The sequence below is a fragment of the Bos mutus genome, chromosome 11 (genome assembly GCF_027580195.1).
Source record: "Bos mutus isolate GX-2022 chromosome 11, NWIPB_WYAK_1.1, whole genome shotgun sequence".
NCBI lineage: Eukaryota > Metazoa > Chordata > Mammalia > Artiodactyla > Bovidae > Bos > Bos mutus.
The window spans coordinates 102,916,932-102,942,762 of record NC_091627.1 but is presented as its reverse complement, the minus strand read 5'-3'; the positions used below and the strand labels follow the sequence as shown (position 1 = coordinate 102,942,762).

Here is a 25,831-nt window from a genome sequence, read left to right as displayed (position 1 = left end):
AAACTAAAGGCCCTTTTCAGGGCCACAAAAAAAAAAAAAAAAAAACAACAACAACAACAACAACAAAAATAAAACTTAAAGCAACCTAGTGAGGTGACTATTTATCTCATCATTTAGCTGACAAGCAATGTTAGGGATGCTGCTAAGGGCATAACATTTTGCTGCTTTCAAATATAATAGCATTGAAAACTGTGTTGATAGAAAAGTTAATTAAAAATTTTAAAGGACAGTTAATACAAAAACTGTATGTATTCATTGTGTAGAAAATTGGAAAATACAGATAAGTAGAAAAGAAAGAAACATTAGAATATAATTTCTCACAGATTAATTATTTGATGACTGTTTGATCAAAGCTTTCTCATTACATATATTGTCTTTTGTTCTCTGTTTTGTTTTACCAAATGAAGTTGAACTGAAGATACTCTGTGCCTTGATTTTTACTCAACAATCTATTTTGAATATCATTCCATACCAGAAAATTTCATTCATAAAATTTACAAATTCAAATTTCATTTATAAAATTTACATTAAAAATAATCTTTTTATTTTCTAAAAGTTTAGATTGAAGTTTGTGAGATGTAACCTACCCTGTTGTAAGTAATGTATTTTCATGGGTTTATGAATGATCTTATTGACACACCTCTTTGCCAGTTAATTTTGTGGCCCTGCCTTCAGTTTGCTCTATGGAAACCTGGAAATGTTTCTATTTAAAAAGCAGAGGTTTGGGACTTCCCCAGTGATGCAGTGGCTAAAGACTCTGCCTTCTAATTCAGGGGGTTCCGGTTTGATCCCTGGTCAGGAAACTAAGATCCCACATGCCATGGAGTGCGGCCAAAAATTAAATAAACACAACTTGTTTAAATAAATAAATACAAGCAGAGGTTTAAGCTTTAGCACTGCACCTGTGTTCAGAGTCAGCCATGTGGGATGTGCACAGCCTTCGCATTTTCATTACTCACAGCCAGTCAGACCTCTCCTTGCCCAATCTGGCAGCAAGCTCTGGGATATGTATAGGAAGAAATGATTTAGTTGAAAAACAGTGAAGGTGTTGAATTCAGTCAGTGTCTAATGATAAATATATAAACACCAGTTTGCATCATTTTCTCATTTTCAAAATGTTGTGGGATCGCTTATAAACACAGCAAGAATGTGGTCTGGTCCAATTCTTCCTGGACTACTGTAACAACTAATGACAGTGCCTACAGTTCAGAAAGGCAATGCCAAAGAATCTGAGAACTCACCTCACACGCTAGCGAAGTAATGCTCAAAATTCTCCAAGCTAGGCTTCAGCAGTACGTGAACCGAGGACTTCCAGACCTTCAAGCTGGATTTAGAAAAGGCAGAGGAAGTCAAATAGCCAACAGCCAATGGATCATAGAAAAAGCAAGAGAATCCCAGAAAAACATCTACTTCTGCTTCATTGACTATGCTAAAGCCTTTGACTGTGTGGATCACAACAAACTATGGAAGATTCCTAAAGAGATGGGAATACCAGACCGCCTTACCTGCCTCCTGAGAAACTTGTATGCAGGTCAAGAAGCAACAGGTAAAACTGGACATGGAACAACGGACTGGTTCCAAATTGGGAAAGCAGTACATCAAGGCTGTATATTGTTACCTTGCTTATTTAACTTATATGCACAGTAGATCATGAGAAATGCCAGATTGGATGAAGCACAAGTTGGAATCGAGATTGCTGGGAGAAATAGCAATAACCTCAGATATGCTGATAACACCAGCCTTATGGCAAAAAGCAAAGACAGCCTCTTGATGAAAGTGAAAGAGGAGAGTGAAAAGGCTGGCTTAAAACTCAGCATTCAAAAAACTAAGATCCAATCCCATCACTTCATGGCAAATAGGTGAGGAAACAATGGAAGCAGTGACAGACTTTATTTTCTTGGACTCCAAAATCACAGCAGATGGTAACTGCAGCCATGAAATTAAAAGATGCTTGCTCCTTGGAAGAAAAGCTGGTTTTTCCAGTAGTCATTATGGATGTGAGAGTTGCCATAAAGAAAGCTGAATGCCGAAGAATTGATGCTTTTGAACTGTGGTGTTGGGGAAGACTCTTGAGAATCCCTTGGACAGTAAGGTGATCAAACCAATCAATCCTAAAGGAAATCAGTCCTGAATATTCACTAGAAGGGCTGATGTTGAAGCTGAAGCTCCAATACTTTGGCCACCCGATGTGAAGAACTAACTCATTGGAAAAGACCCTGTTGCTGGGAAAGATTGAAGGCAGGAGGAGAAGGGGAAGATGGGATGAGATGGTTGGATGGCATCACCAGCTCCATGAACATGAGTTTGAGCAAGGTCTGGGAGTTGGTGATAGACAGGGAAGCCTGGTGTGCTGCAGTCCATGGCGTCCCAAAGAGTCGGACACGACTGAGTGACTGAACTGACAGTTCTGTGCCCCACTTTCTTCATTTAGCATATGTTAGGCACATATTTCCCTGTAATGACCATTTTTGGATGAATTTTAATAGTTGTAATAATACTCAGTAATATGAATTACTACAATTACTTTAGCTATTCCCTGCATTATTCGACAGTTTACTTGGCATTTTGTGAGTGCCTGTTTCCCTACATCTTAGCTGTCACTTAGAGCAGTAACATTAAAAACAAAAAAACCTGCCTATCGCTAAGGGGAAATGGTACTCCAAATTTAACTTTTTTTCTTTTATTGTTTGAGAACAGTTTTTTATGTAAGCTAAATATATCTCTTAAAATTTTGGTTACATCATTCACATTCTTGGCAAACACGTCTTTTAAAATAGCAAAGTTATGCTCATTTCATGCCTCAATCACCAAGAACTCAAATCTGGTGGAGTTTAAGACACAGTATTTTACAATATAGATAAATTTCTAAAAATGTTGGAGCTTTAGCCATTACTTGAATTTATATAATTTTAGTATTTTACATATTTCGAAAATGGTTACTTTGCACATGTATTGTGTTTTAGAAACTAGTATTTTTTAATAGAGTAAAAAACTACAGAGTTCAGTGGAGAGGAAAACCAAGTAACAAAACTGCATTTCAATGTCTGTATATGGAAGGATTGAATGAGAAAATATATAGAGGGCTTAGGAGTTGGCAGACAGCAAAAGATAAACACTATTATCATTATTGATAAAACTGTTCTCAACTATTGATAAAATTATTGGTTAAGGAGTGTCTCTGGTCTAACAGTGGGAAAAATTCTAGCAGAACCAGCCCAAATTGAGGCTGTCCATGGATTCAGCAGTTATAGTCAGTGACTCTCTCTCTGCCCCTCTGCCTTTCTCACTCTGCTCTTCCTCCCTCGAGTTACAATCTCACACAGACTGTGATTATCATTAATTTGGTAAGGCTTCTAGGTTAATCTCAAGAGGATTAAAATAGGCAATACCTTGAGGCTCCCTTTTATTATCAAATACTGTCCAGAAGGGCCCCGCCATAAGTAAGTAATGCTTGATTTCCATTATAAGAGGTAAAAAGTAAAACGTGTTCAAAGGACATGTGACCAAGTGGTTTCATTCCCTTTTAAGCAATGTCAGTTTCCTCATTAACTGCACTCCCCTCCCCACCTGCCTCCCTACAGAAGCTGAACAGCCAGGATTCTGATCCCCCAAGTCCCTGTGAGAATGCCCTTTATGACCTCACAGTCACACCAAACTTGGCATCATAAAGAGAATGTCCCGTGGGACCTTCAGCTGATCACCATGTTGTAAAAACTAAGACCACAGACTGAAGGTGTGGAGCATGACTTTGTCTTTCCCTCAATCTGCACACAGAAAGGAATGAGAGTGGGTGCACATGAGCCACATTTGAACTGCTACCACCCTGAAGTCCAAGATGGCCATGCAAGGGATGAGATCCAAACCCACGAAAGAGGGAGGTAGAACGTTAAACAAAGGGTTTTCTTTACACACCTTCTGGCAGGGGTCCAGCAGATCCTGATGAAGTCATATAATGTTGCTAAATATTTTGTGGTGTTGATTTGCAGTTGAGCCATAAGTTGGCAATTTGAAGAGCTGTTTATAGACTTCTAAAGGGAACTTTTTCCCAGGAGGGATAAGAGTGTAGGATCTTTCACTTTTTTTGAGGCTGTTTTTTCCCTCTAAAAGTTTATGTGGTATTTTATTGATTTATTTATTTTTTATGTGGTATTTTAAAAGATGGTGGGTTTTGTTTGTGTTTTTTTCTTTTTCACTTTTGTAAATTTCTTTCAATATTCAAAATCCAGTCAACTCACCTTTATTTTTTGTTTGATTGATTTTTGGCTGCACTGGGTCTTCATTGCTTTGCACAGGCCTTTTCTAGTTGCGTCGCGTGGGCTTCTCTTGTTTCAGAGCCTGGGATCTAGGGCGCGTGGGCTTAGTTGGTCTGCAGCATGTGGACCCTTCCCTGACCAGGGATCAAATCCATGTCCCCGAAATTAACAGGAGGATTCTTAACTGCTCAACCACCTCAACTCACCTTTTAACCCACTGTTCAGGCTCCTTCTCTTGGACAAAGCTTGCTTAGAGGTCACATGATGAATTCTTTTGTCTTACAAGTAGCAAGATTTGACTATTCAGCCTAACTTAATTGCTTCCTTCTCAGTTTCCTGAATCTTTGGCTATTTTGTTTGTTTTGGTCTTGAGGTTTTAATTGCAAAATCAACATACATAGTTTTCAATTTCAATGTCTTTTTTTTTAATGATGTTATTTTATTATTCAAAATATTGTTCTTTTTCTCATCCATTTGTTTTCATGGCACATCTGTTTGTTCTTACACTTTCTTATAACTGTTACATCTTGGAGCAACTTAATCACTAATTTTAATCAAAATTAATATAAAATTATTGTTAGGTGGTCATAAAGTTAATTTCTACTCAAGTGAATTGATATTCAGATTGTTGATTTGCTCAGCTACCATTTGGGGCATTTTTGTGTGTGTGTGTTTAGGAGTTTTAGTTTGTTGGCTCATTTTTAATAAGACTTTAAAAAAATCTGTTTTTTCCTCTGCCTTCTTTTTTTTGCAGTTACCTAAATGCATCCCCTTATTCCCCAGTCATTGGCATTTAGAGCTCTTATCCCAGGATGATACTGGGCTAGTGCAGATTGAGGGTGGCTTGGTTTAGTTCTTGGTTGTGAAGCTACATGAGCGTTCTCTCTCATCAGGCAGGGCCTTCTTGCAGGGGTGAGAGAACCTCACGCACCAGCTTCAGGCACTGAGCCTGACTCAGAGTCCCACTTGCTTCCTGGGAGCTGAGCTCCCTCTGCCCCTGCCGTCTTTGGACACAAGAGCCAACAAACAAACCTGCAGCTTCAGTCCTGCTGACGTGTTCAACTTTTTCTCTATAGAAATATATCGATGCATCTTTCTTTTACTTTCTTTCCTTCTTATTTTCCTTCTTTTATTTCTATGCATTTCTCTTAAATAAGAACAATATAATTTTTGTATGATTTGGAGGCAAAGGGAAGCATGAACTCTGTATCATCTGGAATGAAAGTAAAAATTTACTTCTTAAAAGTGATTGCCCATATTTCTAAAGTGCCTACATGCTCCTTGTGGTTGGAATCACATGCAGTATTGAAACACCACTGTATCTCAGTATTTCTCCTGTTAGACTTTCTTTTGCATATGAATATTAAGATATGGAATATACCTTTTGAGGAACATACATTTATTCCTTTATCAACAGATATTTGTAAAGGGCCAAGCCTTGTTCAGGTGATAGAAATAAAGAGGTGATGAAACAAAGTTCCTGCTCTTAAGGAGCTTACATTTCTAAAGAAGGATAAGTGAAAGTCACTCAGTCCTGTCCAACTCTTTGCAACCCCATGGACTATATAGTCCATGGGATTCTCCAGGCCAGAATACTGGAGTGGGTAACCTTTCCCTTCTCCAGGGGATCTTCCCAACCCAGGCATTGAACCCAGGTCTCCTGCATTGCAGGCTAATTCCTTACCAGCTGAGCCACAAGGGAAGCTCAAGGGAGGATAAATAATATGCAAATAGGTAAAAGTGAAATACTGGGCTTCCCGGGTGGCTCAGTGACAAAGAAACTGCCTGCCAATGTAGGAGACCCAGGTTCGATGGTTGGGTTGGGAAGATCCTCTGGAGAGGGAAATGGCAGCCTACTCCAGTATTTTTGCTCAGGAAATCTCATGGACAGAGGAGTCTGGTGGGCTACAATCCATGGGGTCACAAAAGAGTTGGACACGACTTAGCAACTAAGCAGCAACAAAAAGTAAATTATTACAGGTCCTATTAACATAGCATGGAATCAGAGACATCCCCAAACCCAGAAAGAAGCAAGCATCAGATGCAGACAGAATTTTTTTTAAATGCCCTCTCATTCTGGTTCTCTACTGTTGTTACAGAGCATGGTTTCATTGATCACTAAGCTGTCTTTATTTTACATGTATAAGAATCTCTTCCGAATTGATAAGGAAAATGGCCCAGAGACATTAATTATAATCATATATTCTCAAGAGAAAATCAAATTTAAAATAAGTACTTGAAAAAGATGTTGAATCCAACTGAAAAGTGAAAGTGTTAGTCACTTAGTCATGTTTGAGACTTTTGTGACCCCATGGACTCTAGCCCGCCATACTCCTCTGTCCATGGAATTCTCCCGGCAAGAATACTGGAGTGGGATGCCATTCCCTTCTCCAGAGGATCTTCCCAACCTAGGAATTGAACCCATGTCTCCTGCATTGCAGGTGGATTCTTCACCATCTAAGCCATCAGGGAAGAACCTAACTAGTCATTTACAAAGTAGCAGCAATGAGATTCTATTTCTTATTGCTCATGCCCATCAATTTGACAGAGTCTTATGAAGAGAATACTTGGTTTTGATTAGGGTTTCCTGAAATAGTTTTTTGAGGTGATGGTTATTTTTAAAATATGTGGTTTTAAAAATTGGAAGGAAAAAGTTAGCAATGATATCTCTGATTTTTATTTCTTTATTTTTTATTTTCTGTATTTTCTAATTTCTCTACAAATCTAAAGTATTGATTTTCTAGCCAGAGAAACATATTGTACAACCATTAAATGGAGTTTTGAAGGCACATGTTAAGTGACACTTTCCTTTGACATTGGCGTATAGGTGTTCCCACTGGCACATGTGTGCAATGACACAAATAAGATGACTTTAATTAACCCCCAAGGAGTGAAGCTCAATATCTACAAGCAAAAAGTGGAACAGGCAATTAAGTCCTATGAAAAGTGAGTATTACTCCTGGCTACTCTTTAATGGATGTCGAATTTGTTTTGGCTTTTCTCTTGTTTTAGCTTAAAATTTTCATCTGGAGCAGCTATTTAACAATAGTCCATAAGAAGTGTTAACAGCAGCCCCAGCTAACAGAAGGGGCTTCCTCTATGCCTGTGCTGCATTAAGTACATTACCTGAATGTGCCCAGTAGGGTTTTCAAGAAACCATCTTTCCTTTCCAAACTCTGTAGACATCTCATGTTTCCATAAACTTTTTTCTTTTTAAAGATTTTCTTTTGATGTGGACCATTTTTTTTAAGTCTTTATTGAATTTGTTACAATATTGTTTCTATTTTTTATGTTTTGGCTTTTTGGCCACAAGGGATATGGTACCTCAGCTCCCGGACCAGGGATCGAACCCCAGCCCCCTGCCTCAGGAGGTGCAGTCTTAACCACTGGACTGGCAGGGAAGTCCCTCCATGAACTCATAAAGCTTTCTTTTTAGCAGAGTGAACTGGACCATTTTAGCATTTAACTTTCTGTAAAGTGACTAATAAAACCCCACAATAATGACATAATTTATTTAAACAATTTTTAAATCAAAAGCAAGATGATGACCAAGTTGACTGCAGTGAAAACTGTACTCTTAAATAGTCACTGTGTTCATGCTGAGTTAGGGGGCCTGTCTTCACAAGGGCAGATAACCCAGGATTTGGCAGGCAACTGCCAGGCTGGAGAAGAGATCCAGATGGGAAAGAAACCCAGGGTCCTTGAATCCCAGCCCCTTCCTGGGGCCTGGCTCCTTCAGGCCTGACCTGGGAGCCCATCTCAGAGTGGAGATTACTGCTCTGTGGTTAGAATCTCACCCTCTCCCAGCTCTCTAGTCACCTCCCCACCCTGCCCTGTAGCACTTAATTACTCCTTATGCACACTCTTGATTGAACTTTGAGTTACCCAGCTCCTCCAGGCAAGTTCTTATTCTTGGTTCTGGAAGTTGTGCAACTGGGTTTTCATTTACTACCATGTGGTTGGGGAAAATCAAAGTAAACAAAAGTGATCAGGGCCCAGGCCAGCCCTTACTGGTCTACTGTCATTTTTTCGTGTGTCTAGTGTGTGTTCAAAAAAGTATTGGTTTGGTCCCAAAGTTCGGATTTTTCCATTACATGTTATAGAAATACTCAAATAGACTTTTTTGACCAACTGAATATAAGGTCTGACTTCTGCCACCTGGAGTGCAAGACCCAGCCCAGAGACTGGCCTTTCTGTACTAGGCCCACCTCTGCTGCTGCTAAGTCACTTCAGTCATGTCTGACTCTGCGACCCTATAGACGGCAGCCCACCAGGCTCCCCCGTCCCTGGGATTCTCCAGGCAAGAACACTGGAGTGGGTCGCCATTTCCTTCTCCAATGCATGAAAGTGAAAAGGGAAAGGGAAGTCGCTTAGTCGTGTCCAACTCGTCAGGACCCCATGGACTGCAGCCTACCAGGCTCCTCCGTCCATGGGATCTTCCAGGCCAGAGTACTGGATTGGGTTGCCATTGCCTTCTCCTAGGCCCATCTCAGGCCTCTCCAAATCTGCTTACACTTGAGCTTCTTCTGCTACCCTCACCTAAGAACTGAGGCTGTGTTGCATGGGCTCCTTCTGTTGCCTCAAGGCTTTTCTGAGTCTTTGTGGGCCCTTCATTTCCCTCCAAGGCAGGCTGAACTCTCCCAAGGGTCACCCTCCCTGCTGGGCCAGAGACTTTGCTCTGTCTGGTCCTCTTCTCTGCCTCTTCCTCTGCACCAGGCAGGCCTTCCCTTGCCTCCAAGCTCTATTGCCACTCTCCCTGCCCACCCACCCAGCTATCCTCTTTCATCCCTTCTTGCCTCAGCACCAATGGCCACCGCCACCCACCCCGCCCAACCCAGAGGCCCTTCCCCAGCGACTCTCCAGCACCCACTTTGACTGTGGTGCTTGGGAGTGCTCCCAGCTTCAACGCAGGCCTGCCTTTCCCCTGTGAGGATGTCAGCCCCCAGGGCAGACTCTGGGCTGCTGGCTTTCCCCCTGGTCTCCTCTTCCTAGCAGGTGTCACTGTATATATTTTGACTGTTGGAATTTAATTTGAATTTGATCTAATTCAGGTTTAGTTATTAAAATTCATCTAGTTCAGTTATATAAAATATAATATAATGATATCATTTATATTATAATTTAATTTGCTTGACTCATTCAAATATTTGAGTGCTGTGATTACCTGGTCTGTGAAAGCCTACTACAGGGCCACAAGCTGGGGCTTTGAGGTCAGACAGCTCAGGGGTTTCATTCTTGGCTCTGACAGTTGCTTGACAGATCATGTGACACTTGTGAGCTTCAGATTCCTTATTTGCAAAAATCTGGTTTGAAGGTTATGTAAATTATATACATAAAGAGCAACTAATGTTAATTACTTCCCTCTTTCATTCCCTGAATCTGCTGATGCTAAAATAACCATAAATACATGGGATGGAAAAGTCAAATAGTTCTTTCCACTAAGATGACCCTTTCCTGAGAATTTCCAGAAGGACAGAGACCCTCTGTTCCTAGGCAGAAGAGAGTCCTTCATTCATAGCAAAACCAAAATACAGACCTAGTAGTCCTTTGTCCCAGTTCTTACTTCCAATAAGTGAATCTGGAAAAGTCTTTAATACCCTCAGAGAAATATTATACCATATTGTTATTAAAATAATAAAATACTATTAATTTAAATATGATTATTAGCATTAACTTTAATATGATTAATATTGATTGAATGTATATTATTTGGTATCATTAATTTGATGTTTATTTTAAATGAATTATTTAATATTGTTTTTAATAATATTAACATTCATATTGTATAGAACAAAGCTTCTGATCTTTTGTGTTTAATAGTATTTGTTTGCTGGTATAAATGTCAGTTCCCTTTTCCATCTTGCTCCATCTTTCTAAAGCTATGCAGACCATGAAAAAAAATTAGTGAAACTTGATTTATCCCCATCTCATCCCCAATAAAACATTTCTAAGGAGTTTCCCACCACAGGTAAGCCAGATAGAACTCTTAAGTCTGTATGGTTGGGGATGACCAAGTAAGTTGGAAGCTCACAGTCCTTTGGTCAAAGTAGTGACACTAGCTATTTTGGTCACACCTAATTCCCTTGTGTTTCAGTATTTTAAGAATTGCAGGAGCAGTTTTGACTTTGTGTATCTGCACATAAGCTCTGAGGATATCAGTGCTGGCTAGATTCTTGGGTGATTTTTCTGTAGCTATGTTCATGGTGAACCTGAGGTCAAGTTTGGTTCTCCTAAAAACAGAGGAAGATTGTGGTTTATCAAACCCCAGTATCCCGGACGGCTCTCATCCCACGCTTTTAAAGGCGTTCCTGCGGCTGCCTTCCACGCTAGTGGAGCCAGGATTCATATACTCTCCACGACCCTCAATTCATGCCTGCTTGCTTTTGCTGTGTGCTTTGAAATAGTTCAGTGAAGATGGCAAATGGAGGAATAATAGGGGATATGAAATACATACCCTCTTACGAAAATATCTTCTGAAGAAACAAATTAAAATTAGAGACGGGGGACTTCCCTGGCAGTCCAGTGGTTAGGACTTCTCACTTCCAATGCAGGGAGTGTGGGCTCAATGCCTGGTGGGGGACTAAAATCCCACCTGCATGCAGCATGGCCAAAATAATAATAATAATAAATAAAAACACTAACCTTTGAGCACTTAGTACGTGACAGGCACTGTGGTAAGCATTTTTTTTTTCATTTTAAAAATAAAATTAGAGACATGTCATAGCTAATTGGACCCACATTCACCAACCATTCCTGAATTTCTAAGTCTCCCTCTTCTTTAGAACCTGGAAGGAATGAGCCTTAGTTATTTCTGATCACTTTATACATACTGCCCATTTAATCCCCTCAATGCCAGGAGTAAGTGGTGTTATCCTTGTTTTATTGGTAAGAAAGCAGTTTTCAAAAGTTGCATAACAGGGGTTTCCCTGGTGGTCCAGTGGTTATGAATCTGCCTTGCACTGCAGGGGTTGCAGGTTCGATCCCTGGTTGGGGAACTAAGATCCCACATGCCATGGAGTAACTAACTAAGCCTGAGTGCCACAACTACTGAGCCTTGCATGCCACAGCTAGAGAGTCCAAGTGCTGCAACTAAAACCTGACACAGCCAAATAAATGAATATTTTTTAAGTTATGTAATAGGAGCACACAGCAGTAAAGCAGAGCCTCTGAGATTTGAACCCAGACCAGAGTCTGCCAAGCCCTTGTCTACATTCCCAGCCTCTCTCTTCCATTGCCTCCACTTTCAAGGTTTAAATTTTAAAATATTTTTAAATAGTTTTTTATTTTCCATAAATGCACACAAGTTTTAGAAGCCCTCTTTAGTCAACCACATGATTAAAGAAAATTGGGACTTCCCTGATGGTCCAGTGGCTAAGACTCCACACTCCCAATGCAGGCAGCCCAGGTTCGATCCCTCAGGGAACTAGATCCCACAGTCCACAACCAAAAAAATCCTGCATGCCACAATGAAGATTAAAGATCCTATTGTGTGTTAGTCGCTTAATTGTGTCTGACTCTTTGCAACCCCATGGACTGTAGCCTGCCAGGCTCCTCTGTCCATGGGAATTCTCCAGGCAAGAATACTGGCTGGAGTGGGTTGCCATTTCCTTCTCCAGGGGATCTTCCCAACTCAGGGATCGAATCTTCATTGCAACCCAGGTCTCCCTCATTGCAGAAGAATTCTTTACTGCCTGAGCCACCAGGGAAGCCCTGCGTGCCGCAACTAAGACCCAGGGCAGCCAAAATAAATAAATAAATAAAATTTTTTTAAAGAAAGCCAGTTTCTTGTGACCCCATGGACTATAGCCCACCAGGCTCCCCTGTCCTTGGAATTTTCCAGGCAAGAATACCTAAGTGGGTTGTCATTTCCTACTGGGATCTTCCTGACCCAGGGATCAAAACTGGTCTCCTGCATTGCAGGAAGGTTCTTTACCGTCTGAGCCACCAGGGAAGCCCTTCTAAAGAGGCCACAAAGAACCAAAACTATCAAAGGAGACAGGGGCAGAGCTGGCTTGTTTCCTGCTTCCTGACACTTTCTATCACTTACAGAGCGTTTACCTGTGTCAGACACAGTTCTATGTACGATGCATACACTTGCTTGTTAAATCTGCACTGCAACACTGGTTGGGAGGTACTGTTATTATCCGCATTCTACAGAAAAGTTGGCTACTGGCCCAAAGTCTACTGGATAATAAGAGGGGAACACTGAGCTTTGGGCCCAGTGGCTCCAGAGTCTGTGCTCTTTACCACCACACTAGACCCCCTTTCCATGACCTCCCCAAGCTCATGATGGGTGATCAGGGCAAGATAACACCACCCAAAGTATGCTCCCAGAGCCCTGTGCCACAGACACTGGGCCCAAGGATTAGGAGCGTGCCTCCTGGGGAGTGGCAGTATTCTCCCACTCCATCTTATTGAGACTTTTCTTTTCATGGACACAGCTCACAGCCCATGGATCCAGTGTTCTGTGCTTGGTGCTCCTGGAGCACCACTGATTAGTAACAAGAAAAGGAGCTATAACTACCCAACTGAAAGCACTGGCTCCAACTTTCTCCTTTCCAGAATCTTTCTGCAAACATGTTCAGTGAGCTTAGTCTCAGCCCCAACTCTCGATGCTGGATGAGCAAGGCGCTTCATCATTCTGCCCCCTCAGCCGCCACATTTGGAAAACGAGGAGGTCAGGCTGGTTGATCTCTAAAGTGTATCCCAGTTCTCTTATTTATGACCCTATTAACCCTTTTTTGTTCTGCAAATCCAGACAGAAAAATGTCTACAGGAGGCAGGCTAAGGGCACACTTGTATTTTTCCTTAAGATGAAAATCAGATGTTTAAAAATATCTTCATGCAGAGGTAATGAGGACCAGTTTGTTTGCTGCCTTTTCTCAGCCTGGGTTTTACCTAATGGAGCTGAGAACTATGCCCTCCTTTCACATTTAGCATGGTTGCCACAGAGTCATAAAGCTTCTGCAGTCATGCCGAGGGAGGGAGACCCTCACATCCAGTCTCCAAGCAAGTGGCGATGGTGCGGTCCTGTGGGGGTGCGTGGCTTGGGCTTTCCCTGCCTGGGGTCAGCCTTTTCTTCTGGAGTAAAGTATTGCTATTAAATAATTATTGTTGACTTTTTTTTAAAACAGGCGCTTGAATAAAATTGTTTGGCGAGCATTATCTCCAGAGGAAAAAAAAAAGTAAGCCAGTTCCTTTTCATCTTTAAAATTGCTTTTTAATTTTGGTGAAATTCATATAACCTACAGTTAACAGTTTCTTTTGACTGTTTTTAAATGTGCTACTCGGTAATACTTAAGTTTTCAGAGTTAGTTCACTTTGCTGTACCGCAGAAAATAACATTCTAAAGCAACTATACTCCAATAAAAAAAAAGTTTTTTAATGTTGTGCAAGCCACACGTTCCTTTACTTTCAAAACTTCTCTATCATCTCAGAAAATACCTTGTACCTGCTAAGTACTCCTTCCCATTCCTCTCTCCCACTTTAGTAACTACCAGTCTGCTTTCTGGGCTTCCCTGATGGCTCAGATGGTAAAGAATCTGCCTGCAGTGCAAGAGACCTGGGTTCCATCCCCGGGTTGGGAAGATCCCCTGGAGAATGGCAACCCAGTGCAGTATTTTTGCCTGTAGAATTCCACGGACAGAAAAGCCTAGCGGGCTATAGTGAGTTTTGAAAGTCTCCCAATTTTGTTCTTCTATTTCAAAAGTGTTCTGGTTATTTGTGGCCCCTTGAAGTTCAGTGTGAATTTGAGGATTGGCTTTTAAGAAAGTTATTTTAAGTCTTTGTCTGCCAAATCCAGTGTCTGAACTTTATGTGTCTGTTGCTTTTCTCCCCCTGTGAATGGGCTGTATGCATACATGTTTCTTGTTATTCTTTGTAATTTTTTGTTGAAAACTGAACATTTTGGACACTGTAACAGTAACTCAGGAAATTAGATTCTCTACCCTCCCCAGAAATTGCTACTGTTGCTTGATGAAGGCTGCAGTTGTCTGTTTAATGTCTTTCCACCTATTTTGCAAAGACTGTATTCTTTATCATGCGTGTTCATTGAAGTATTGTTTTGTTATCCCTGTGGTCAGCCAGTCACCTGACAGAGATTTCCCTACATGTCAGCCTCTCTCTTCATCAGGCGTTCTTCTGAATGCTATGTAAGTATTCAACTACATTCTTGAGTTCCAAAACAGTTAATTCTATCAAGTAGTTGTTTTGGTGAAAAGACCAATTCCTTGATTTTTCTGTTCCACTGTCTTTCATGACATCACTTCCCTCCTTACCGTCTAAAGCATGATTTTGAGTAAGTTATGACACCGTTACTATATTACAGTGCTTGTGCTCAGTTGCTTCAGTCATGTCCGACTCTCTGCAATCCCATGGACCTTAGCCTGCTAGGTTCCTCTGTCCACAGGATTTTCCTGGCAAGTATACTAGAGTGGGTTGCCATGTCCTTCTCCAGGGGGTCTTCCCAACCCAGGGACTGAACCTGTGTCTCCTGCGTTGCAGGTGGATTGTTTACCTCTGAGCCACTGGGGAAGCCCCATATTGAGGTAGTCTCCTCATAATCCTAGTTTGTTGAGTGTTTTCATTTTTAATCATGAGTGTTGAATTCATCATGATTTTGCTGTATCCATTGAGATGATAATTTTTTCCTTCATTTTGTTACTGTGATTTATTATATTGACTGATTTTTACATATTGCATTCTAGGAATAAGTCTCATTCTTCAGTGTCTCATTCTTTTAATGTGTTGTTGAATTTTGTTTGCTAGTATTGAATCAGTGTTCAAAAGCAATATTGGGCTGTAGTTTTCCATCTCGTAGTATCTTTGTCTGGCTTTGGTATCAGGGTAATACTGGCATCATAGAATGAGTTTCAAAATGTTCCCTCCTCTTCAATATTTGGAATTATTTGAGGAGGATTGGTGTTGATTCTTCTTTAAATGTTTGGTAGTTCTCTCCATGGAAGCCATATAGTACTGGGCTCATATTTGTTGGAAATTATTTGTTTGCTGATTCAATCTCCTTACTAGTTACAAGTCTGTTCAGATTTTTTATTTCTTTCTGATTCAGTCTTGGTTATATTTTTATAGAAATTTCCATTTCTTCTACGTTATCTACTTTGTTGGTGTATAATGGATCGTGGTAGCCTTTTATAAAATATCCTTCTTATTTCTCTGATAACAGTTGTAATGTTCATTCTTTCCTTTCTGATTCTAGTTATTAGACTTTTCTCTTTTTTCTTCTTCATCTAGCTAATAAGCATTTGTCATTTTTGCTGCTCTTTCCAAAAACTAACTCTTAGTTTCATAGATTTTTTTCTACTGTTATATTTCACTTATTTCTGCTCTCATCTTTATTATTTCTTTCCTTCTGCTAACTTTGAGTTTATTCTTCATTTTCCCACTTCCTTGAAGTGTAAAGTTAGGTTGTTGATTTGAGTATTTTCTCTTTTTTAATATAAGTCTTTAGCACTGTAGATTTCCCTCTTAGGACTGCTTTTGCTATGTCTTAGACATTTTAATATGTTATATTGTTATTTTAAAATAGCTCAAGATATTTTACAGTCTCCCTTATGATTTTTTCTTTGGCCCATTGGTTGTTTAAGAGCATCTTGTTTAATTTCCACATATTTGATTTAGAGTTTTAGAAATAAAACTAGAGTTTTATTTCACTGTGATTGGAGAATATATTTTATATGATTTAATCTTAAAACTTTTAAGACTTGTGCTTTTACATGTGGTTTATCCTGAAGAGAATGTTCCGTGTGCTTAGGAAGCATATGTATTCTGCTATTGGTTGGTAGTGTGTTCTGTGTATGTCTGGTCTAATTAATCTATCATGTTTTTCAAGTCCTCTGTTTCTTCATTGGTCTTCTGTTTGGTGATTGTATCCATTATTGAAAATGGAAATTGAAATCTTCTCTTATCGTGTTTCAATTTCTCCCTTCAATTCTATTAATGTTTGCTTCTATATTTGGGAGCTGTGAAGTTAGGTGCATATTTATAACTGTCATATCTTCCTTGTGGATGGACCCTTTTTACCATTATATAATGTCCTTCTTATATGCGAACTCAAGTGGGCCTTAGGAAGTATCAGTACGAACAAAGCCAGTGGAGGTGATGAAATTCCAGTTGAGCTACTTCAAATCCTAAAAGATGATACTGTGAAAGTGATGCACTCAATATGCCAGCAAATTTGGAAAACTCAGCAGTGGCCACAGGACTGGAAAAGGTTAGTTTTCACTCCAGTCTCAAAGGCAATGCCAAAGAATGCTCAAACTACCACACAGCTGCACTCATCTCACACACTAGTAAAGTAATGCTCAAAATTCTCCAATCCAGGCTTCAACAGTAGTGAACCATGAACTTCCAGATGTTCAAGCTGTATTTGGAAAAGGTAGAGGAACCAGAGATCAAATTGTCAACATCCATTGGATCATCGAAAAAGAGAGAGAGTTCCAGAAAAACATCTATTTCTGCTTTATTGACTACGCCAAAACCTTTGACTGTGTGGATCACAACAAAGTGTGGAAAATTTTTAAAGAGATGGGAATACCAGACCTCCTGACCTGCCTCCTGAAAAATCTGTATGCAGGTCAAGAAGCAACAGTTAGAACTGGACATGGAACAACAGACTGGTTCCAAATCAGGAAAGGAGTACGTCAAAGCTGTATATTGTCACCCTGCTTATTTAACTTATATGCAGAGTACATAATGAGAAATGCCAGGCTAAATGAAGCACAAGTTGAAATCAAGATTGCTAGGAGAAATACCAATAACCTCAGATACACAGATGACACCATGCTTATGTCAGAAAGTGAAGAAAACTAAAGAGCCTCTTCATGAAAGTGAAAGAAGAGAGTGGAAAAGGTGGCTTAAAACTCAACATTCAGAAAACTAAGATCATGGCATCTGGTCCCATCACTTCATGGCAAATAGATGAGGAAACAGTAGAAACAGTGAGAGACTTTATTTTGGGGGCTCCAAAATCACTGTAGATGGTGACTGCAGCCATGAAATTAAAAGACGCTTGCTCCTTGGAAGAAAAGCTATGATCAACCTAGAGAGCATATTAAAAAGCAGACATTACTTTGCCTACAAAGGTCTGTCTAGTCAAAGCTATGGTTTTTCCGGTACTCATGTATGGATGTGAGAGTTGGACCATAAAGAAAGTTGAGTGCCAAAGAACTGATGCTTTTGAACTGTGGTGTTGGAGAAGACTCCTGAGGGTCCCTTGGACTGCAAGGAGATCCAACCAGTCCATCCTAAAGGAAATCAGTCCTAAATATTCATTGGAAGGACTGATGGCTGAAGCTGAAACTCCAATACTTTGGCCACCTGATGGGAAGAACTGACTCATTGGAAAAGACCCTGATGCTGGGAAAGATTGAGGGTGGGAGGAGAAAGGGACGACAGAGGATGAGATGATTGGATGGCATCACCGACTTGATGGACATAAGTTTGAGTAGGCTCCATGAGTTGGTGATGGACAGGGAGGCCTGGTGTGCTGCAGTCCATAGGTCACAGAGTCAGACATGACTGAGCGACTGAACTGAGCTGAATGTCCTTCCTTGTCTCTTGTAACAATTTATGACTTAAAATAGTCATAATTTTCTGATTTTTTTTTCTGATTTACGAAGTCATCTTTTGAAGCTCTCTAGTGAATTTTTCGGGTTTCCCTGGTGGCTCAGAGGTTAAAGCGTCTGCCTGCAATGCAGGAGACCTGGGTTCGATCCCTGGGTTGGGAAAATCCCCTGGAGAAGGGAATGGCAACCCACTCCAGTAGTCTTGCCTGGAGAATCCCATAGGCGGAAGAGCCTGGTGGGCTATAGTCCACGGGGTCGCAAAGAGTCAGACACGACTGAGCGACTTCACTCACTCACTCACTCAGTGAATTTTTCAGTTATTGTATTTCTCAGATACAGAATTTCAGTTTGGTTCTTTTTATAGTTTCTGTGTCTTTGTTGATATTCTTAGTATGTTCATCCATCATTTTCCTGATTCCATTTAGTTGTCTGTATTCTCTTTGAGCTCAATGAGCATTTTTAAGACAGTTATTTTCAGTTCTCTGTCAGGTAATTCATAGCTCTTTTCTTTAGTGTGGATTTCTGGAGATTTATTTTGTTCCTTTGATTAGGCCACTCTTCTCTATTTCTCTGTATTCCTTAGTACTTTTAGGCAAGATCTGGACATTTGGAAAGGCAGACACTTGTCCCAGTCTTTATAGATGACTTCTTATAGGGGAAGACCTTCACCAATCATTCTGACTAGAGATTCTAGGAACCTCTCACAACTTTTCTGAGGGTATTTCTTCTCTAGGAGTGGTGGTGGTGGTGGTGGTGGTGTGGTGTGTGTGTGTGTGTAATTTCCCAGTCAAAGAGATTTGCCCCTGTCTTTTCTCAGGAGCGGGTAGTCTTTTCCTCCCCCTGGTGTCTTTTTTGGGTACTGCAGTATCTCTGGTGCTGTAACCAGCCATGAAACTTGCCTTTGCTCTCAGCTGCCAGTAACCTGGCATGCAAAGTATGCTGCCATTTTTATTGGCACTGTGAGTCAAGTGAGACAAAAGCTAGTCTCTCAAGCAGCCCCACAGAAGGCGAAAATGTTGCATACATGTTCCACTCTTCTCTTTCGGAGAAGCCAGGATTTGATTTCCTCTGAGTTGCTCCCCACGTGCCAAGAAAGGGGAGGGGCTAGGCCAGGCAAAGTGCAACAAATGTTCCAAATACACACTTCAGTGCCCATTCTTCTTGGCTTTGAACACCTGGAGAGCTGGTACCTTTTTTTTTTTTTTTTTTTTTTTTTTAGTTCTACCAGTTTATTGCCACCAACCCATGACCCTCCACCCTCATGCACACATGCTCAGTCATGTAACCCCATGGACTGCAGCCTGCCAGGCTCCTCTGTCCATGGACTTTTCCAGGCAAGAATACTGGAGTGGGTTGCCATTTCCTTCTCCGAGCTGGTACCTTTTAACTGGCTTCTTAGAATTCTCACAAAGGCAGTTTGTCCACATATTATTGTCGGCATTTCTGTGGGGGAATGAGGTCTGGGGTTTCTCATTTTACTATTTTCCTGACATCACTCCCATTTAGATTTTTAATAAGGATTTTTGCTGTCTTCTGGAGACAAGTTTATCTGTGAATTGAGTCCTGTGATTGTGCTGGGTTTACAGTGTGCTCTTCCAACACACACAACACACACTTAAAAAAATAAAAAGACGTGACACCTTCAGCAATAAGAGAATGATAATTATGAAATGTTCTTCTCCCCATATCTCCCTCACTCAATCTATCCATCGCCCTCTCTGTACCTCCTTCCATGAATATCTGACTCAGAAGTAGCTGGGACTGGAAATAGAATTTAGAACTTGGGCCCTCCACCCCCCACTGGCTTTCCCTGGAATCATGCAGCCTGTTCATCAGCTGATAGAAAGTTTGGCTTCTGTTCTTTGTGAACCAAATCAGTGAAACCAGAAAATATAGGCCTATTTAGGCTTACAAGAGGACAGGAGATAAAGGTAGCTAAAATGAGCTAATAGAAGAATTATTGCACTGAGACAAATATTTGGGTTTAGTGTTTGCTTGTTTTCCAGAGTCACTGCTAGACATAGCTGTGTGAAATCTCTTTGAAACTTGCTTTTGCTTCTGCCAAACGTTAGACCTAAGAAGAAAGGAATGGGTTCCAAACATGCTGAAAAAAAATTGTTGGAAAAAAAAAAAAACAACTCGTGTAACAAAGTTCTATAAAATCAGACCATCAAATTAAATAATGGGGAAAAGGGCCTTCCATGACTCAGAGATGATTATTTTTAACTTGTGCAAACTACCAAAGCCCCAGTGGACAAGAAGGCGTGGCTGCAATTCTGTCAACACCTGACATCTGCTCTGACAGATGTTTCTCAGGGGAGAAACTGAAAAACCATCTTTCCATATGTTTTCTGTTATGATCACATTACTTTTCTCTTTCTTCTCCCTCCTCTAGGTTAGATGCAAACAAACCAATGCAGTACTTAGAAAACAAGGCAGCTTTGAACGAGGCATTAGAAAGGTTGAATTGGCCCATTTCGTTGAAGGAGCTCTCCATGCTGGAGAATGAAATCCTAGCTGGGAAAATGTACGTGCAGCAGGCCATGGAGCTCCAAGAGGCTGTCAAGAAGGAGAATTATGTAAGCAAAGCACTCGAAGAGGTGCGTACCATGGTGGGGTCTGTGTTTGCTCCCTCCCCTCTGGTCCAAGCCCTTGACATCTCTGTGTTGGCCATCCCTCTCCTCCACTTCTCAACACACTGATTTCTAAGACTTACAGCCAACCCACTGAAGGTCTCAGCACCTCTTTCAGTAGAAAGGAAATGGCATTTGATTTTACTCTGACCTTATTTTTTAAACAATACATGTTTTAACTGGAAAATAAAACTAAGCAGAAGTATCACAGAGTGATTAAAAGCCTGGACTTTGATATGAGCCAGACCAGCATCTAGTCTCAGATCTGCCACCTAATCCCCATGTGATCTTGGTCAGTGACTCTCTCTAAACCGTACGGTTTTTTTTTTTTAAATCTGTAAGATAAGAGTATTAATAGTATTAATAGGCTTGTTATGAGAAAATGAACATTTAAAGTAGTTAGTATTGAAAGTCTTCCATAAGTATTAGCAATTATTGTTACTAGTAAAACAGACCTTCTAAAAAGAAAATTTATTATCTAGCAGCCTTAATATTTATTACCACTTTGGATCATTTACTTCTTTATTTTATTTTATTTTTTTTGGTTGCACTCAGTCTTTGTTGCTACATGTGGGCTTTCTCTGTTTGCGGCAACTGGGGGCTACTCTTTGTTGCAGTGCATGGACTTCTCATTGCAGTGGCTTCTGTTGCTGCAGAGAATGGGCTCTAGGGTGCTTGGACTTCAGTAATTGGAGAAGGCAATGGCACCCCACTCCAGTACTCTTGCCTGGAAAATCCCATGGACAGAGGAGCCTGGTGGGCTGCGGTCCATGGGGTCGCTAGGAGTCGGACACGACTGAGCGACTTCACTTTCACTTTTCGCTTTCATGCATTGGAGAAGGAAATGGCAACCCACTCCAGTGTTCTTGCCTGGAGAATCCCAGGGATGGGGGAGCCTGGTGGGCTGCCGTCTACGGGGTCGCACAGAGTCGGACACGACTAAAGCGACTTAGCAGCAGCAGCAGCATACGTATATCCCCTCCCTCCTGAAGCCCTCTCCCATCTCCCTCCCCATCCTACCCCTCCAGGTTGACACAGAGCCCCTGTCTGAGTTTCCTGAGCCGTACAGCAAATTCCCCTTGGCCATCTATTTTACATATGGTAATGTAAGTTTCCATGTTATATCTCACCCTCTCCTCCCCTCTCCCCATGTCCACAAGTCTATTCTCTCTGTCTGTTTCTCCATTGCTGCCCTGTGAATAAATTCTTCAGTTCCATTTTTCTAGATTCTGTATATATCCATTAGAATACAATATTTATCTTTCTCTTTCTGACTTCACTATAATAGGTTCTAGGTTCATCCACCTCATTAGAACTGACTCAAAGGCATTCCTTTTTATGGCTGAGTAATACTCCATTGTGTATAGGTACCACAACTTATTTATCCATTCATCTGTTGTAAATAGTGTAAATAGTGCTGCAATGAACAATGGGATACATGTGTCTTTCAATTTTGGTTTCCTCAGGGTATATGCCTAGGAGTGGGATTTCTGGGTCATGTGGTTTTATTCCTAGTTTTTTAAGAAATCTCCATACCTTCTTCCATAGTGGCTATATCAATTTACATTCCCACTGACAGTGCAGGAAAGAAAGAAGAAAGTGAAGTTGCTCAGTCATGTCCGACTCTTTGCGACCCCATGGACTGTAGCCCACCAGGCTCCTCCATCCATAGAATTTTCCAGGCAAGAGTACTGGAGTGGATTGCCATTTCCTTCTCCAGGGGATCTTCCTGACCCAGGGATCAAACCTGGGTCTCCTGCATTGCAGGCAGATGCTTTACCATCTGAGCCACCCTTTTCTCCATACCCTCTCCAGCATTTATTGTTTGTAGAGTTTTTGATGATGGCCATTCTGACTGATGTGAGGTGATATCTCATTGTAGTTTTGATTTGCATTTCTCTAATAATGAGCGATGTTGAGCATCTTTTCATGTGTTTGTTAGCCATTTGTGTGTCTTCTTTGGAGAAATGTCTGCTTGGGTCTTTTTCCCACTTTTTGATTGGGTTGTTTATTTTGCTGGTATTGAGTTGTATGAGCTGCTTGTATATTTTGGAAATTAATCCTTTGTCAGTTGTCTCATTTGCTATTGTTTTCTCCCATTCTGAGGGTTGTCTTTTCACCTTGCTTATAGTTTCTTTTGCTGTGCAAAAGCTTTTATGTTTAATCAGATCCCACCTGTTTACTTTTGTTTTTATTTCCATTACTCTAGTAGGTGGGTCATAGAAGATCTTGCTTTGATTTATGTAATCAAGTGTTCTGCCTATGTTTTTCTCTAAGAGTTTTATAGTTTCTGGTCTTGCATTTAGGTCTTTAATCCATTTTGAGTTTATCTTTGTGTTTGGTGTTAGGGAGTGTTCTAATTTCATTCTTTTACATGTAGCTGTCCAGTTTTCCCAGCACCATTTATTGAAGAGGCTGTGTGCCCCATTTTATATTCTTGCCTCCTTTGTCAAAAATTAGGTACCCATAGGTGTATGGGTTTATTTCTGAGCTTTCTATCTTGTTCCATTGGTCTATATTTCTGTTTTTGTGCCAGTACCATACTGTCTTGATGACTGTAGCTTTGTAGTATAATCTAAAGTCAGGGAGTTTGTTTCCTCCACTCCATTCTTCTTTCTCAAGACCACTTTGGCTATTCAGGTCTTTTGTGTTTCCATATGAATTGTGAAATTTTTTGTTCTAGTTCTGTGAAAAATGTCCTGGGTAATTGGATAGGGATCACATTGAATCTGTAGATTGTGTTTGTTAATATAGTCATTTTCACAATATTGATTCTCCCTACCCAGGAACATGGAATATCTCTCCATCTGTTTATGTCACGTTTGATTTCTTTCATTAGTGTCTTACAATTTTCTGTGTACCGTTCTTTTGTCTCTTTAGGTAAATTTATTCCTAGATACTTCTTTTTGTTGCAATGGTGAATAGGATTGATTCCTTAATTTCTTTCTGTATTTTCATTGTCAGTATATAGAAATGCAAGTGATTTCTATGTATTGATTTTGTATCCTGCAGCTTTGCTAAATTCACTGATTAGCTCTAGTAATTTTCTGATACTATCTTTAGGGTTTCCTATGTACAGTATCATGTCATCTGCAAACAGTGAGAACTTTACTTCTTCTTTTCCAATCTGAATTCCTTTTCTTTTTCTTGTCTGCTGTAGCTAGGACTTCTAGAACTATGTTGAATAATAGTGGTAAAAGTGAACACCCTTGTCTTGTTCCTGACCTCAGGGGGAATGCTTTCAACTTTTTACCATTGAGAATAATGTTTGCTGTAGGCTTATCATATATTGGCTTTACTATGTTGAGGTAGGTTCCTTCTATGCACATTTTTTAATGTGCATTTAAAAGTTTAATCATAAATGGGTGCTGAATTTAGTCAAAGGCTTTTTCTGCATCTATTGAGATTATCATATGGTTTTTATCTTTCAATTTGTTAATGTGGTGTATCACATTGATTGATTTCCGTATATTGAAGAATCCTTGCATCCCTGGAATAAACCGAGCTTGATCATGGTGTATGAGCTTTTTGATGTGTTGCTGAATTCTGTTTGCTAAAATTTTGTTGAGGATTTTTGCGTCTATGTTCATCAGTGATATTGGCCTGTAGTTTTCTTTTTTTGTGTGTTGTCTTTGTCTAGTTTTGGTATCAGTGTGATAGTGGCTTCGTAGAATGAGTTTGAAAGTGTTCCTTCCTCTGCAATTTTCTGAAAGAGTTTTGAAAAAGTTTTAGAAGGATAGGCAATAGCTCTTCTCTAAATGTTTGATGAAATTCTCCTGTGAAGCCATCTAGTCCTGGGTTTTTGTTTTCTGAGAGATTTTTGATCACAGCTTCAATTTCAGTGCTTGTAATTGGGTTGTTCATTATTTCTATTTCTTCCTAGTTCAATCTTAAAAGATTGAACTTTTCAAAGAATCTGTCCATTTCTTCCAGGTTATCCATTTTATTGCCATACAGTTGTTCATAATAGTCTCTCTCTCTCTCTCTTTTTTTTTCTGGTCAGCAAGTCATCACTTATTCATTAACACAACTCCAAGTCCAGAAAGCTGCCTGACATGACAACTTTTCTTTCTTGGTTATGGTCCCCTCCAGACAGTAGAGTGACAGGGTCATGGATCCCCTTCAACAGAGCGAGATGTGCTTGCCCCAGGGTGCCCTCTTCAGAGATACCCTGTAATTTTGCCAGCCTTGCCAATGTGTGACATGGGGGGGTCACCCCATTGTCTGTTGTAACCTCTCCATTTTCATTTCTAATTTTGTTGATTTGATTCTTCTTTCTTTTTTCCTTGATGAGTTTGGCTAAAGGTTTGTCAATTTTGTTTATCTTCTCAAAGAATCAGCTTTTAGTTTTATTAATCTTTACTATTGTTTCTTTCATTTTTTTTTATTTATTTCTGCTCAGATCTTTATGATTTCTTTCCTTCTACTAATTTTGGAATTTTTTTGTTCTTCTTTTTCTAGTTGTTTTAGGTGTAAAATTAGGTCTTCTATTCAATGTTTTTCTTGTTTCTTGAGGTCGGATTGTATTGCTATAAACTTCCCTCTTAGAACTGCTTTTGCTGCATCCCATAGGTTTTGAGTTATTGTGTTTTCACTGTCATTTGTTTCTAGAAATTTTCTGATTTCCCTTTTGATTTCTTCAGTAACCTGTTTGTTATTTAGAAATGTATTGTTTAATCTCCATGTGTTTGTGTTTCTTACAGATTTTTTCTTATAAATGATATCTAGTCTCATAGTGTTGTGGTCAGAGAAGATGCTTGATACAATTTCAGTTTTCTTAAATTTACTCAGGTTTGATTTGTGATCCAAGATGTGGTCTATCCTGGAGAATGTTCCATGTACACTTGAGAAGAAAGTGTATTCTTGTGCATTTGGATGGAATGTCCTAAAGATATCAGTGAGATCCATCTCATCTAATGTATCATTTAAGACTTGTGTTTCCTTATTAATTTTCTGTTAATTAAAGTCTCCTAATTAAAGTCTTCTACTATTATTGTGTTACTGTCAATTTCTCCTTTTATGTCTGTTAGTGTTTGTCTTATGTATTGAGGTACTCCTATGTTGGATGCATAGATATTTACAATTATTATGTCTTCCTCTTGGATTGATCCCTTGATCATTATGTAGTGCCAACAAAGGTCTGTCTAGTCAAGGCTATGGTTTTTCCAGTAGTCATGTATGGATGTGAGAGTTGGACTATAAAGAAAGCTGAGTGCCGAATAATTGATGCTACAACTGTGGTGTTGGAGAAGACTCTTGAGAATCCCTTGGACTGCAAGGAGATCCAACTAGTCCATCCTAAAGGAAATCAGTCCTGAGTGTTCATTGGAAGCTTATGTTGAAGCTGAAACTCCAATACTTT

General features: G+C 40.1%; 1 protein-coding gene across 1 annotated transcript in view; it reads left to right on the top strand.

The window, feature by feature from the left end:
- The window catches only part of VWA3B (von Willebrand factor A domain containing 3B), a 168,149-nt gene that overhangs the window by 107,124 nt on the left and 35,194 nt on the right, over positions 1-25,831 (top strand). Inside the window, exons 20-22 of the mRNA XM_070380207.1 lie at positions 7,081-7,199; positions 13,388-13,438; positions 20,232-20,436. Of these exons, the coding sequence (XP_070236308.1) occupies positions 7,081-7,199; positions 13,388-13,438; positions 20,232-20,436 (375 nt within the window). The remainder of the gene's footprint in view (positions 1-7,080; positions 7,200-13,387; positions 13,439-20,231; positions 20,437-25,831) is intronic.